We start from the raw sequence: 14,600 nt of genomic DNA, 5'->3' as shown, positions 1-14,600 counted from the left end.
CACCGGACCATATATTCGCTGCCTAGCGCCTGCCGACGACCTAAAGGTTCTAAGCTCAATCCACGAAGGCGTTTGTGGAAATCACTCTGGAGGTTGATCATTAACGTAAAAGGCTCTCAACGTAGGCTACTACTGGCCTACCATGCATCAAGACACTAAAGAGTTAGTGAAAAAGTGAGACCGCTGCCAACACTACAAGCTAGTACTAGCACTGCCTGCCAGTGAGCAACACCCACAGATGAGTCATTGGCAGTTCATGCAGTGGGCAATCAACTTGGTAGGGCCAATGTCGCCTGCTACTAGGGCCAAAGCCATGATGATCGTGGCAACCGATTACTTCACCAAATGGGTGAAAGTAGAGCCCATGAAAACCACGACTCAGGCGGACATATAGCACTTCATATGAAGGAACATTATTTGCCGATTTGGCATCCCCAATCCATCGTCACCGACAACGGCCCGTAAATTATCGTCAAAGATTTGACGAAGTTCTTCCAATGGTATGGCATCAAGCAGCACATGTCCACACGAAGATATCCTTAAGGCAATGAGCAAGCCGAAGCATCAAACAAGACGATTCTCAACTGCCTCAAGAAATCCCTCTCCAACAAGAAGGGAAATTGGCCAGACGAACTTTCTGGATGTTTATGGGTATATCGCACAACCAAATGACAAGCCATCAGTGAGATTCCTTTTTCTTTGGCATTTGGTTCAAAAGTAATCATTTCTCCCAAATATCATCATGCTAAGTATCAGCACTATACTGCCAAGCATTGAGTAGAACAATAAGGAGATGCCCACAAGCTTAGATCTGGCAGAGAAGAAACGCGAGCAGATTATCACCCGCATCGCAGCCTACTAGCAGCAGCTCCTCTCCAACTACAACAAAAGGGCCAAGATCCCGTAGTTCTAACTCGAAGATGTAGCCCTAAGAAAAGCCGTCATCACTGCCTGCAGAGAAGGCTCCAAAAAGATGGATCCCCTCTAGGAAGGTTCGTACAAGATCAGCAAAATAGGCGGGAAGGGTAGTTACAGCTTTACTTCCTGAACGACAAAGATATCGAAAAACAGTGGAACGCCTACAATCTAAGGAAATACCATGTGTGACATTTCGCCACATCAAAGCCTGAAGACTCAAGCAGCTCGATGGGCACCACTTCGTAAGCTGAAGACTATCTACTTGTAATGCAGTTCCTACCTTACAGCTAAGTTCTTGTTCGTTTCAATCATTTTTCAATGAAGAATTTAGAAGTAATCTAAGACTTGGCTCAACTGTATGCCTACAACAATTGATCACTCATGCACTTCAAAAGAAGATTGTGCCATTCTTAGGGACTTATCGCAGGAATTGCGTCCCCCAAAGGATTAACCATGCTCTCCAATGCGAGAGGGTAAACCAATTCCCCAACACCCATCTGGGACTGTTCTTCAGTGCGAGAGGATAAACTAATTGCTCTTCAGTGCGAGAGGGTAAACCAATTCCCCGACACCCACATGGGTCTGCTCTCCAAGGCGGAAGGATGAACTTACACTTCAAATATCCAGACGTGGATGAGCTAGGCTGCCCTAGTATAACTAGGTGCACGATGGCTTGTGCCAGGATTCCTAGAGGTAGCCACAATGGACTTTTTCAAGGCTTAGCTAACTGAAGAATTTTGGGTCTTTTGGCCTAATTCATAGGGAACCGAGCCTCATTGATAGAGGAGGCATATAACGTAGTATGCCCTATGGACGGCTGCCCTGGAACCCTAAAGCTGCTACCGAGTGCACTAAGGTAGCCTATGGTTTCTGGAAGACTACCTATGGCTTGCCCTTCAAGTAGTAAACCCGTGCTAGACTTGTATAACTGCACATTCTTGTGAAAGGTTAGACATGCTAACGTGCATATATGAAGCTTTATCCACTGCCGACATGTTACGTAGTCGATAAGCTTCACTTTTGCCAAGGGCGGAACTACCTACACCAAGTCCTAAAATGTTGCGATACTTGCTACGCAACCTACGGAATTGGAGAAAGCCAAGGTTAACAGCCTAGTGGTTACGCGGAATTGTCTGCTTCTGTAAGTAAGACGTCTGACTGCCAACCCTATGGCTAACAACTTTGCAAAGTTCTACACCAACACTTATGGCTGCATAGGTTACGCAAACTTGTCTGCTTATAGAAAAGTAGCACGCGTGCCACTAGTCTATAAAGTCTAAAGGTTAGGGCAAGAATAAAAGAAGTGAAGATGGCGAAAAGCGAAGAAAACAAGTTTATTAAATTTTCTAGCAAAATTGATGAACAACTAGCAAAAACAGAAAGAGTTTAAGCAAAAACAACAAGGAAAACAGAGAAAAGCTAAAGGGAACCTAGAAGGCTACCCTTTAGCAGCTTGGACATCCCATGATTACTCGGTCCCTACACTTTCAGTAGTCGCGACACTCTCAGCAGCGGCACCATCCAGCGCTTCACCCTCAGCTGCCCAGTCTGGGCACTGACCTCTCTAACTACTTCACCAATGGAAGACTCAAAAGTAAAGGCGAACAAGTCTCCCAGAGAAATAGAGAAGATCTCGAAGTCTTTACCAAAAACCTTAAAGTCAGACGACCGCCCAAAGAGATGATCTACATAAACCAGCTTGTAGAAATTGGCATAACTTTGAACAATCGAAGCCTCGAGCCCAGCCTTTTCACCCTTCAGCTGCTTGTTCTCCTTGAGCAGACCAACACGGATGTGCTGCAGCTCATCCACTTATTTCTTCAAACTTTCGTTGATCTTCAGTCTACCTTGGAGTTCCAACACTTGGGGTTCAAGCCTATCAACGACCTTCTTGAAGTGGATTAGTTGGTTATAAGTAGCACTCTTCATCCTTTGCGTAAGTAGCAGAACGAAGTTCAGAAATGGCACGCTCAAGATCTTGAATCTAAGAAGAATAAACTTCGACTGCCAAAGCCTTTGCCACTTCCTTGGCAATCTTGGTATCCTTTTGGTCAAGGAGCATAGACTTGGTTGCTAGAATAGCCGTCTTCTGCATCATGGTAAGTAGGGCAGTCTTTCTATACTTGGTTGCATGCTTCGTAAAGGAACTTGGGCAAACAACCCTTCTAACGCCATAGACAAACTTGGCACAAATGTCAATGTCTTCAAGCAGATCTAGTTTCAAAAGTGCACTGATCTTTGCAGGTTCCCCAGAAGCAGGCTAATGGGCCTTGGCACCACTTTAGAACAAAGTGCACCTTATTGCTTTTCATAATAGCAAGCCTCTCCAAATGTGAACTAGACTTGGCTCCCAACGGACGTCTCGGTACAGACTTTGGGACTGAGGGCATGACAGGACCTCTATACTGAGCAATCCTATCAGCAATCGTACTAGCCATTCTTGACATGGTAGGCATCACAGGCTCAAATCTAACAGCCTCATTTTTCTTCCCATCGGAAGAATTCATATAAATCACAGGCCTTTTGACAGCAGGTGCACCTTTACGAGCAACGGAGGAAGTCTTCAGTTTTTTCTCAACCGACATCTCTTGAACAGGTCGGGAAATATCTTTTTTCCATCATCATTCATAGTAAGCTCCACGACAGCGATTAGATGAGCCAATGCATCTGCCTTGATCCTCTTTACCTGCTCTCTAGGGAGCAGCCCACCTTTCTCTCAACGAAAAGGACTAAGCAGCTAACGTCATTCACGGTACTCAACAGGGAAGCTCAACCCATACTGGCTTTTTCCTTATTTTTTTCTCTCGGACCAGCAGGCAGGAGGCCTGCATGCCCAGCACTCCAGCAGCCCATAAGGTCCGCGACCTCCTTATTTCTCTCAATCACCGGCCTGGCCCGCGTCAGGTCCAATAGCCCAAAGGACATAAGCCATGTGGCTCGCCTAACACTGCGCCCCAGCACTTAAATCCACAACCCTAGCTGCATAAGTTGCCCTTGGCTCTAGCGAAGCCAAGAAGCACAAGTAGTGGTATTTGCCACAACACTTCCTCGGCATATGCCGAGCCGACTTTTGGCCCCTACCAACCAACATGCCGCACCACCTCGACAACTGCCCCGCAACAGAACTATCCAAGAAGAATACAAAGAAAATTAAATTTTTCTTACCTCTGTGTGGTGCGGAGAAGTTGAAGAAAGCAACGAAAGACGGTCCTTTGCACAAGTGTAGAAGATTGCTAGGGGAGGGGGAACAAACTTAAGGTATACTTAAATAGACTTTAGAAGTGATTTATATCCCTTTCCTAGAAGGATCTAATTTCCAATTAAAGAGGGAATCTACATCAAAATAGGAAACAATCATACGTTTTCTAAAGCAAGAAGATCTCTACACCTACAGCCCTTTCCTACAAGTTGCCCAACAGGTGTGGGGGCATTTATGGAGCCAAAAATAATCGAGAGAAATATGGAGATGACACGTGAATTTTAGGGTAAAAAGGACAAAATTACCCTTGAGGAACATCGGAACTCCTACACGCAAGCGGTGGACAACCATCCCTCAATCAAGTCAAAAGTGCCCAAAATAGGTATTTATTCAAAACCTATTTCATCCATCTTCATCAAATATTCTCCACAAGGTAACCCCCAAATCTTTCCTTTCAAATTATATTAATTAGCTAATTAATTGATTTATTATTCAATTAATTTATTAATTAGCTACAAATCATGAATCTCACCCAACCAACTGTCCAAGTGGCCAGTCTATCTCCTCCCAAAGGGGCATGCCACACCCTTATATAAACACCCTCATTTTCTCCAAAACCTAAGTTGAACCCTCTTGCAAAATTCTCTAAATTCTCTAAACATTTTTCCTACAAAATTCTAACTTTGGCATCAGAGGTTCTTCAGCCAAAGCCCCCCCCCTAAATTCATCATGGGCGTATGAGGCTCTTGGCCTTGACCTAAGGTGTTAATTGTTTTTACAGGTGCATTTTTGTGCAAGAACAAGAATGAAGAAATTTGCATCTACAATACTCACTTTGCAGCCTTCATTTGAGCTTTGAGAAAGTTGGGATCTAGTGCAGTAGCCATCACACAGTTCCCTAAAGCTTCCTTTATCCTTCTAAGGCATATCCTCGTTGCAGCAAAGTTGCTATAACATAGCAAAAGAGGCTTAAGAGAACATCCTGCTCTTTCATTAGAAGGTATAAAAATTATACCCTATGTGTAAAATTCTTCAGCTTTTGAAAGATCATTTTTATAAGCTTCATTTCCCCTGACAGAAACCAAAACCTAACACATGAAAGAAAAGCAAGAATCATCTCCAACGACACATATAACTAATAATAATCACATTAAAACAACCATGATCCAAGAAACAACATGAAAGATAAATTTTGTTAAAAAATAGAAACTAGTTGTTAAAGTATAATGAGAGCACCTGATTTGCCATTACTCACAGGTTTCATGTGTATCAACACTAGAAGAGACATGCACTTGCTTAAATTGTTCATTTGCTTCAGATTTACCAACTACATCAAAACATAAAGGTGTGCTAGAATGAGGGCTAAATAGGTCAGAAGATCCAAACTCAACATTTGGACTTGGAGTAATAACAAATGTCGCATGACCAACTTTCATCCTATTTTTCTTTCTACGCTGTCAACACTTACCCATCATTGAACTACCTTGCGTAGAAGATGATGTAAAAAACGTAAAGCATTTATCCTCTTCGGAACCAGAAGTAAAAAATGGTGTTATGCTATCACTTTCTTGTTTCTCTATATTTAACCCAATACCAGCTCTAGTTGTTTCTGAATCAAACCCTTTCCACAAACCATCACGATAAAATACTCCCTCACCATGGTACATTGAATTCTTCTAAATGGGCTCTTTACATATCTGATCAACTATTTCACCTAATCGACTTCCTGTATCAGCCAAACCTTCACCTTTGGGATCTACAGGAACTGTTTCGCCAAAGGCACAAAGTGCACTTTGGTTGGCTAGGTGGAAGGGGTCAGCAGATGTCACAATTTGCCCTCTAGAATGCGGATCAACAACTTTTGTTTCCTCATAGGAAGAGAAATCCATGGGTGAGTAGCATCCACAAGGTTTTGGGTTTTCTTGGGAACTACTTTCATTGAGCACATAATCTTGTCTTAGCCATTGCTTACTCAGGGAATGTTTCTTTGATTTCCCCCCTTGTTTCCTTGATTTTTTGTCCCTAACAGACCTACCATTCGTGACAAATTCTGAAGTTTTATTTAATTCAGGAAATATATTTGCTCCAAGACATGAATGATCACAAAATGACCTCTTAAAGTCTTCAAAGCACACTTCAATCCATCTGTAATGCCAGGAAAACTAACGACATCTTTCTTTGTCACTCCATCCATAGAAGCTACTTCAGAAACACAACCGTTGGGCTGGAAGCGAAGACCAATTGACAAACATGAACATGTTGCTGCTGTTGCATCATCTATATCCGAGAGTGTATTATGATTAACTTGACATTTAGTGAATTGGCCTGCATCAACACTCTCAGCACTTCCTACAAATGTAAGTTTTTTGGAACTAGAAATTCTTATTATGGCACCCTTCATATTATCATTTCCAAATAAGAAATGGTTCTGGCCACTATTTTCATCATTATTTCCATTAATTATGTCAGAGGTAACATAATTTATTGGGCCGAAGGCAATTGTTTTATAGACAACATGTAGTGACTGTATATTTGATGCTTATGAGTTAGAAAAAAAATTATTGGACAACCTAAAGGGTCTCTATGTTGCTTACTATCAAGGTTCTAAAAAACGTTAGGCGATAGTTGGGTGATGGGTAGGGTCCTTAGCTATTAGGCGTCTAGGTGAGAGTCTAAGCAGTTTTTTTATTTTATTTTAATTTTAATTAATTTTATTATATAACTGATGGGGGACTTTTAGGTTGAAGTGGACTTGGGCTTTGAGAACGTCCTATTGTCTTCCTTGGTTCAGATTTGTACCAAGTCCCAAAATATCTTGAAAGAATTAGCACGTCTTAGGAATATCCCGTTGGATCAATGACTCGAAGATAGCATGATTAGGTAAATAATGACTTGATCAAGAAAAGTGTGGTTTGGAAGCTAGAAATTCATCAGTTTTGCATGAAAGAGACAGAGATTGGGCGATTGTATGGTGTTTCATGTTGGATAATTTAGGTTTCTTAGGACGATAGCAAAGTTTACAGTGGTTGGAATATTCAGAGGGAGGTTATGGAAAATACTAAGATTGTAGAGTGCTCCCTTCTGCGTTTCTTTGGTTCTCTCTGTTATGCAAGGGAATTGGGGGATCCTCTTTGTAAAGTTCTTAACCTATATTTGTAGTTGAATGATTCATTCTCAAGGAATCTCTAGTTACGACTTGTTTCTTTCTCCCTGTTCTCCCTAGTTCTTCTATTACGCCCTATTTTGATGTAATGAAGCTAAGCTCAAAAACTTGCATCGTGTCTTCTTCCTAAGGCGCGGCTTTTCTGGGTCAGCTTTCCACATACGCTACTTTTGGTAACGCACCTCATGGCTTTCACGCGTTGAACTGCTGCGTGAGCTGGGAAAGAAAAGTCAATATTAAATGTCTGTTATGATGGGCTTTCACGTAACTTAGAGCTAGAATCTAGTTTAATCCTAACTAAGCTGGTTAGTTTGCTAGGGAAAGAGGTAAACTAGACTGGTTCTCTCTCAATGTCTACTAACTTAGACTTCAAAGATTATGGGCTTGGATCTTTGGGCCCCTAATGTCATACCCTAATTCTTTTTAAATATGTGATTTAATTATGAAATTCAAATTAATTAACGATTATGAAATTTGAATGAGGGGGAAATGTGAAATCCCATTCCCGGATTTTATTAGTAAATATTTGGTAGTCGTATTCGGAGTTACGACACATTTATATTTATGACGTATATTTGTTGGATAAGTGAAAAAGAAGAAAATACCCTTCGCTGGCTAAACATAATTATACGAGAATGTATTTTATCCTTATATGGTTTGTTGTATTTCTTGGCATATTTGGATAGAGCTCGATCCCACAAGCACATAGGTGAAAACCGTTCGCCAAATGAAGTTATAACGAATGAGATATAAATGAGCATATGTAAGAGCAAAATGGTTATTTGACCATTAATCTAGAAGGCTCCAGCTTTGCTGGAGCAACCATCTGGGCGTCGTGTGTGTGGCTGTGATGGAAAGAGGAGAGGAGAAAGGAAGGAAAGGAGAAAGGGGTTGCCTAATGGGAAAAGAAGGAAATGAGGGAAATGAAGGAAAAGAGAAGAAGCGAACCAGATCCACTTTAACCCATTTCCTTGCGCGACTTGACCCGAATGCAGCCATGAATTTCGATGCCTTTCACAGCGTTTCTCTGGTGAATCATGGCAAACCACCACCACCAAATAACTCAGCGTCGTCCTAGCTTTCATTCCCACCCAAACTTGATAGTTTTTGGTTGCGATTTCACAACAAACGAACGCAATCTTTTCTGGAGCTCACGGCTGCGATCCTGCCTTTCTGGCTTTTCCTGTCACTTGCCACCACCTCTACTTGACTCTCCTCGAACTCAGGAGCAAAATCCATCCACGGTTCAAAACATCGGAGTTCTGGTGACGTTGATTTGACAATCACCCATTTTAGGGTTTTTCAATGAACCATGTTGGATTTCAGGTATTTCCCGGCCAAATTGGACTTCAGCTCAGGTTTGAAAATTCTTCCCCATGGTTTGTTCTACAATCCTGTAAAATTTAGTAATTTTTAGAGTTTTGATCGGAATTCGTGGCGCATGGCCAGTGGGCCGACTTTGCCTTTTTAAGCTAATTTCGATATTCTTATTTCATATTTGATATTCAATTGATGTGATTCAATTGTTTGAATCTAGTATCATAAACGTCTACCACTTGAATATTTAAGGGTTAAACGGTTTAAATACGATGGTGAACTACGAATGGCTTTGACCTCGTTTGACAGTACGTAGGCAGTCTAACGAGGAGGTTAGATGCAGCCATAAAGTAACCAAAATAACATTTAGAATAATTGGTTTTGAGAGGAGATTTAATATGGTTAATAGACTAAAGATTAACCATGACTTTATTTTGGCCTATCACCGGATTTTGCTTCCGATTTTTTGGTCTTTACGCCCAAGCAACCCAAAGTCTACCATATCTTGACCTCACATAGACCCAATGAACTTCCGTAACTATCAACACCACAATCGAGCATGTGACTAGGATGGGCGTGGCGTGATTTATATAAGTATCCAGCTTAATTACCGTAGCACATGGCATGATCGTGAATATACTCTTTCTTTGATCCTGCACCTTTGCATGTATTTAGGCTCGACTTGGGACGACTCTTGTGACAATTGGGCTTTGAGACTTGCTTGGGCTTGTTCATGACATATTTGGGCCTCAGTAATAACATATAAATAAATATTTACTTATACTTAGAAGTATACATAATTGTATTGAGATACAAAAATTGCAAAATAAAATGGCTATAAATTATAAAATATTAGATATATTGAAAATATGGGGAACAAGAATGTTCATCAAAGTATTCAACTAGTCTCTTACAATTTATTGCAAAAATAAAATGCAAAATAAAGTTATTTATTTATTTTTTGTCTAAGTGAGAGTCGCGACTCAAGCGGGCTTCTAGATAGGTCTAGGTGCCCTTTTCTAAATTTCAAAAGTCTGGGGATTACTTAGGACGGTCAGTTGCCTATCACCTAGGCAGGGCCACGACGCTAGGTAGAGATTTTTAGAACAATGCTCACTATAGAACTGGAAATCTGGGAAGACCATACAGTTTTGGACATTATCGATCGTCTCTGGCTCTGCGAGGCAATTACTGGGTACAGCTCATTCATTTTAATACCATTGTTATAATATTGGTATTCCCTTTTTGAACATCATCTGCCCGGGAGCAAGGATTGCCAGTGGATCATAAGAAGACTTCCTTCTTGCAAAAGCTTTCCATCGAGGGCCGAAGTGAGCTCGCCACTCTCCTTGGGTTCTGTAATGAGGAAGATATTGCTTGATACCAAGGTCGGCTCTAGCGCTGTATTCTAGTATTCTTTTATTTTGTGTTAGAATGTATTCTAGGCCGTCTGTTCCTTTGGAAGATGGCACTGCAGATGATAGCAATGCCACTAGGTAGAATACATCTTCATCTGGGGTTACCAAAGATGTGTTGTTGTTCCACCTGCAATACAATAATTGGTTTAAACCTGAGAAATATGGAATTGAGAATTTTAAAGAAAATTTCATAAAAATGTAGAATAGTTACTTGGTTTTGTTGACTGGGTACATAAGGATAGGACCATTGATATTGTTTGTGAGAATGTTACCAAAGACCTCATCTGCAAACTCGTGTATTCTGTTTTTTGGAATGAGTAGGTTCATCCACGGGTGGGGAACTTCCCATAGTCCTTTCGCTCGGAGTTTTAGCTCCGACAAATGCACTCTATCTAGGAATTCGACAAACGAAACTTCGGACATGAAGAGGGTGGATGGGATATAGTGCAATTTTAACAGTAAGCTTTCAGTTATCTGCAAACATGAAAATTTTCAGTGACTATTTTAGCATGTAAATGTTGTGTTTTCCATCATCGGAGCAATACGAAATACATTGTTCGTTTCTGTGAATGTCTCACCTGATCTATGACATTCGTTACGTCGGGGTTAAAATATTTTGCCATTTCTAGGCAGTAAAGTGTTTTTCCATCCGAATTGAATTGGCTGGCTTGCATTGGATCTTTAGGATTGAAAGAAGATCTCCAGTTATTGAGAAGACCTGTTCTGTTAAGTATTACAAATCCTTCGATATATTCGAATGAATTTTCAGATGCTATGAGATACTCTTGGTCTTTAGAAAATGATGAGAAATCTAAGTATAAAACTCTAATCCATTTCACCTGTTAATAAATAAACTAGATGGTTAGAATGGATGCGTAAATAAAATAATTATAAATAGGGGTTCTTGTTAGCGTTCTAAAAATGTCCTCCCGCACTCCAATTATGTACAACACTTAGAAGTGCAGGATGAATTTTTTAGAGTGCCAATAATAGAACCCTTATAAATCAACAATATAATTCAAGTGGTTGTATATTACCATCTTTGGTGCAGGTTCAAGAGAAATTCTGGCCTGTGTAATTATGCCAAACTGACCTAGCCCTCCAAGAACACCATAGAAAAGGTCTGGATTTTTGCTTTTTGAGCAGGTAATTACTTCTCCTTTTCCTTCAATCAAAAGTTCAAATTATAGCATTCGCACATTTTTTTGGCCGAGGTAAATTGGAATTGTTGCAATTAAGTATAAAGTTATAAATGAAAACATTTTAGTATACTAGATAAAACACACTAACACTTCAAGAGCTACTCATATTGCTATTTTCTACTTGATTCTTAACTTTGTAATTTCTTTTCAGCCCTTCTCTCATTACAATGTCAGACGAGTGTGTTTTTTTATTTTATTTTATTTTTTATTTTTTTTTATAAGGATCCGTTTTGTTTCTCTAAGTGTTTGTTTGATAATAATTTTGTTTTTATTTTTTGGTTCACTTTTTGTGTTCGAGATAAGGGCCGGAGAATTTTTAGGAAAAAATAGAGGTGAAGAAGGTTGGTGGAAGAGATGTAGAAGACATAAAGAAAGAATGAAAAGAAAATTTTGTAAGTGAAAACAACTTAAAATCGGTTTATAATTTTCATTTTTTATGTCGTTACTTATGCATTTTTTCCAGATTTCTCCCACTAAATTTATTCATTTTCTTCGTTCCTCATTTTTCCCCTTGTTTTCCTCTGAGTTTAAATGTAAGGTCACTATGTATGACTACTTTACTGCCAAAAAAATAAGAGGTTAAATCACAAAAATGCCCTTTTCCTTTCTCTGAAATGATGAGTGATGCGTGCTACGTGTTTTGTTGTGCTGCCATTTCATGCTCGGGAGGGCTTAAAGTGGTTTTGTTTGGCATACCTGTGACAACCTGCAGCCGGTATACGTTATTGATCTGGGGACCATGCCGGAAGGCCTGACCGCTGATGCCGGCGTACGATAAGGTCCCACCGACAGTGAGATGAAGGTAATCGGTCCAAGATTTCGGTGCCAACCCATGTTTGAGAGTCTCATGCAGAATATTTATCCACAGCTCACCACCTGAAACATCCACATAAGGTCGCTCTCCAGTGTGAACCTGCATTTGCGATCCCTTGAGCGATTCCATGTTGATGACTACACCTCTATGAGCTTGTGCTTGGCCTTGAAGGGAGTGGCCGTGGCCTCTGGCGGCAACAGTAAGCTCCGAAGCGGAACCCATGTTGAAAATAAGTTTCACCGTTGAGGAGATATCGGAAACTGATTTCGGATATAGGACTGCTAGTGGGAGGGACTGGTATGTATTGCCAAAGTCCTTTGCTGCGTGATTGTTGTTGTTGAAACTAAAGTAGCCGTCCAGGCTTAGTGTCTCCAAAGATGAAGTAACATTTAAGTGAGTTGGAGTGGCTGGTTTGGCAATGAGTTGGTTGGAACAAAGGTTGGTTGTTCTATCCGGTATGCACCCCATGATTAACAAAATCAAGAAAATTTTGAGGCAGACAATGTTGTTCTGCTTGAGGAAGCTGTAAAATGGTGAGCCCATGTAGCAAGTATTTTGAGGATTTTGAGAGAGAGAGAGAGAGAGAGAGAGAGAGAGAGAGAGAGAGGTTTTCTTGCTGATCTTCTGAGAGGCAAAACAAGAGGATAGGCGCAGAGAGGAGCGTAAAAAATCAGAGGTAGAGAAGACAATTTAAAGGGAAGGTTTTAGGCGGCATAGTCAAAACACAGTTCGACAGAATATAGACTATATAATTGTTTCTATTAGGTGTATTTTAGGCTTGAGTAAGGAAAATATTTAGGTCAGTTCTGAGGCGCTTATGAGGTCATGTATAACTTGAACCAAGTACCATCCTTAGGGTAATGGTACATATAACTTGAACCAAGTACTATCCTTAGGGTAATGGTACATATAACCTGAGCCAAGTACTATCCTTCGGGTAATGGTACATATACCAACAAAATGCCACAACCTTTTCATTACAAATTGATATTAATTGATGTAACACATGAGAAGAAATTTTTTGGCAAAAAAAAATAAATGCGGATCAAAGTTGGTCTATCGATAAACAAACGAGATATTTACAAATCAATTTGTGATTGAATAATTGTCGTTTAAGATTTGTTTGATAACACTTTCATGCTTTGTGTTTTGTTATAGAAAACAAAGAAAGAGGATATGTATGAGAGAAATGATAAGGTAGAAAAAGATGGATATGAGCCAAAAGGGGTCTAAAAGAAAAATAGCCAAAGAACTACAAAATTAATTTTTGATTTGACGTATTTTTCTTCATTTCTCCTTTATTCCTTCCTCCTCCTAGATAAAGAAAAAAACAAAATCCAAAACATGAAAAAGCGGTTTCAGGTCACAAAAACCGTATTTATGACGATATTTAGTGTGCTTTTAGGTCAAAAAACCCTTGATGCGATTTTTTTGAACAAGTACTCGCTTCAAGAAGCATTTTTTAGAATAAGTACTCGCCTCAAGAAGCATTTTTTAGAATAAGTACTCGCTTCAAGAAGTGCTTTTGTAAACTTCAAAGTGGCCACGGTCTCTAGCTAAAGAAGAACAGCTAAAACCTAAAAACGAAAGTGTTAAGCTATCTTCAACCGAAAGAGGATTAAAGGGTCATGTTTAGCCTCTGTTCAGATGATAGTCCCGTAAGAAATTATTTTTTAATAAACAGTGTCAAGCCATATTTATATATCATTTCCAACCAAGGGGGCTAAAGGGTCATAGGCCAAAACATAGCCCGTTTGACAACAAAAACTCATCTCCAACCGAAGGGGGCTATTTTTAGCCCCCTCAATAATTTATTATTTTAATTGAATTAATATAGTTAATTGAATTAAACTATCATATTAAGATAAGGTTTTCAGATGTGAGAAAATGGTGTAGCAGTAGTTATGGAATTGAATTAATTTTTTAGCCACGTGTCGAGATGTAATTGGTTATGGAATGGTGAAATGGTGAAAATGATGTGAGAAATGGTGTAGAAATGGTATAGGAAAAAAATTAGAATTAAAAAAAAAATCATCTGAAAAAATTTCAAATTCCAACGGTAACCTGACGTCAACTAGCCGTTGCTGGCTTGCGTCATGCTGACATCATGGTTACTGTTGCATGGATTTGGGCTGCTATAAACAGGCTGGCTGGCTGGCCTTGTGGCTAGAATATGACCCAGTTGGGCCCGCAAGCCTTTTGGCCTAGCTCTCGATTGGAGACGACATTCGTGTCAAAACAAGTTATATTTTGACCTATAACCCTTTAGCTAGGTCAGTTGGAGATGGCCTTACAATATAACTTTCAGGTTTCCTTGTTGCGTTCCAATTTTGAGGAGATAATAAACATCACAAATGACAAGAAAGTAAAAATTCCAAATTACCTTTATCAACTTTCGCCTGATTTATATTTGTACCTCATTTTCTGAAAGTGCTTTACTGTTGTCGATATTTACCACTTCAAGTAAAAATCGTACAGTGAGACCAGTCACCACACATAAAGGGCATGGTCCATGAACTTAATTACTTGCTGTTGATCATGATTGCAATGTCCTAATTTATTCTGAGCA

At 39.9% G+C, this 14,600-nt stretch overlaps 1 protein-coding gene across 1 annotated transcript; it reads right to left on the bottom strand.

Moving 5' to 3' along the window:
• Positions 1–9,510: 9,510 nt before the first annotated feature.
• Positions 9,511–12,673, bottom strand: LOC137711986 (cytokinin dehydrogenase 1-like). The gene is made up of 5 exons (XM_088684499.1): positions 11,914–12,673; positions 11,053–11,180; positions 10,594–10,854; positions 10,227–10,489; positions 9,511–10,142 (listed from the first exon to the last, which is right to left on the bottom strand). The coding sequence occupies exons 1-5, from the start codon at positions 12,572–12,574 to the stop codon at positions 9,821–9,823; spliced, it is 1,635 nt and encodes a 544-aa protein (XP_088540625.1). The 5' UTR covers positions 12,575–12,673; the 3' UTR covers positions 9,511–9,820.
• Between the last annotated feature and the right edge of the window lie 1,927 nt (positions 12,674–14,600).

The sequence above is a fragment of the Pyrus communis genome, chromosome 14 (genome assembly GCF_041283825.1).
Source record: "Pyrus communis isolate YQ-2024b chromosome 14, ASM4128382v1, whole genome shotgun sequence".
NCBI lineage: Eukaryota > Viridiplantae > Streptophyta > Magnoliopsida > Rosales > Rosaceae > Pyrus > Pyrus communis.
This window is presented reverse-complemented; position numbering and strand designations above follow the sequence as displayed.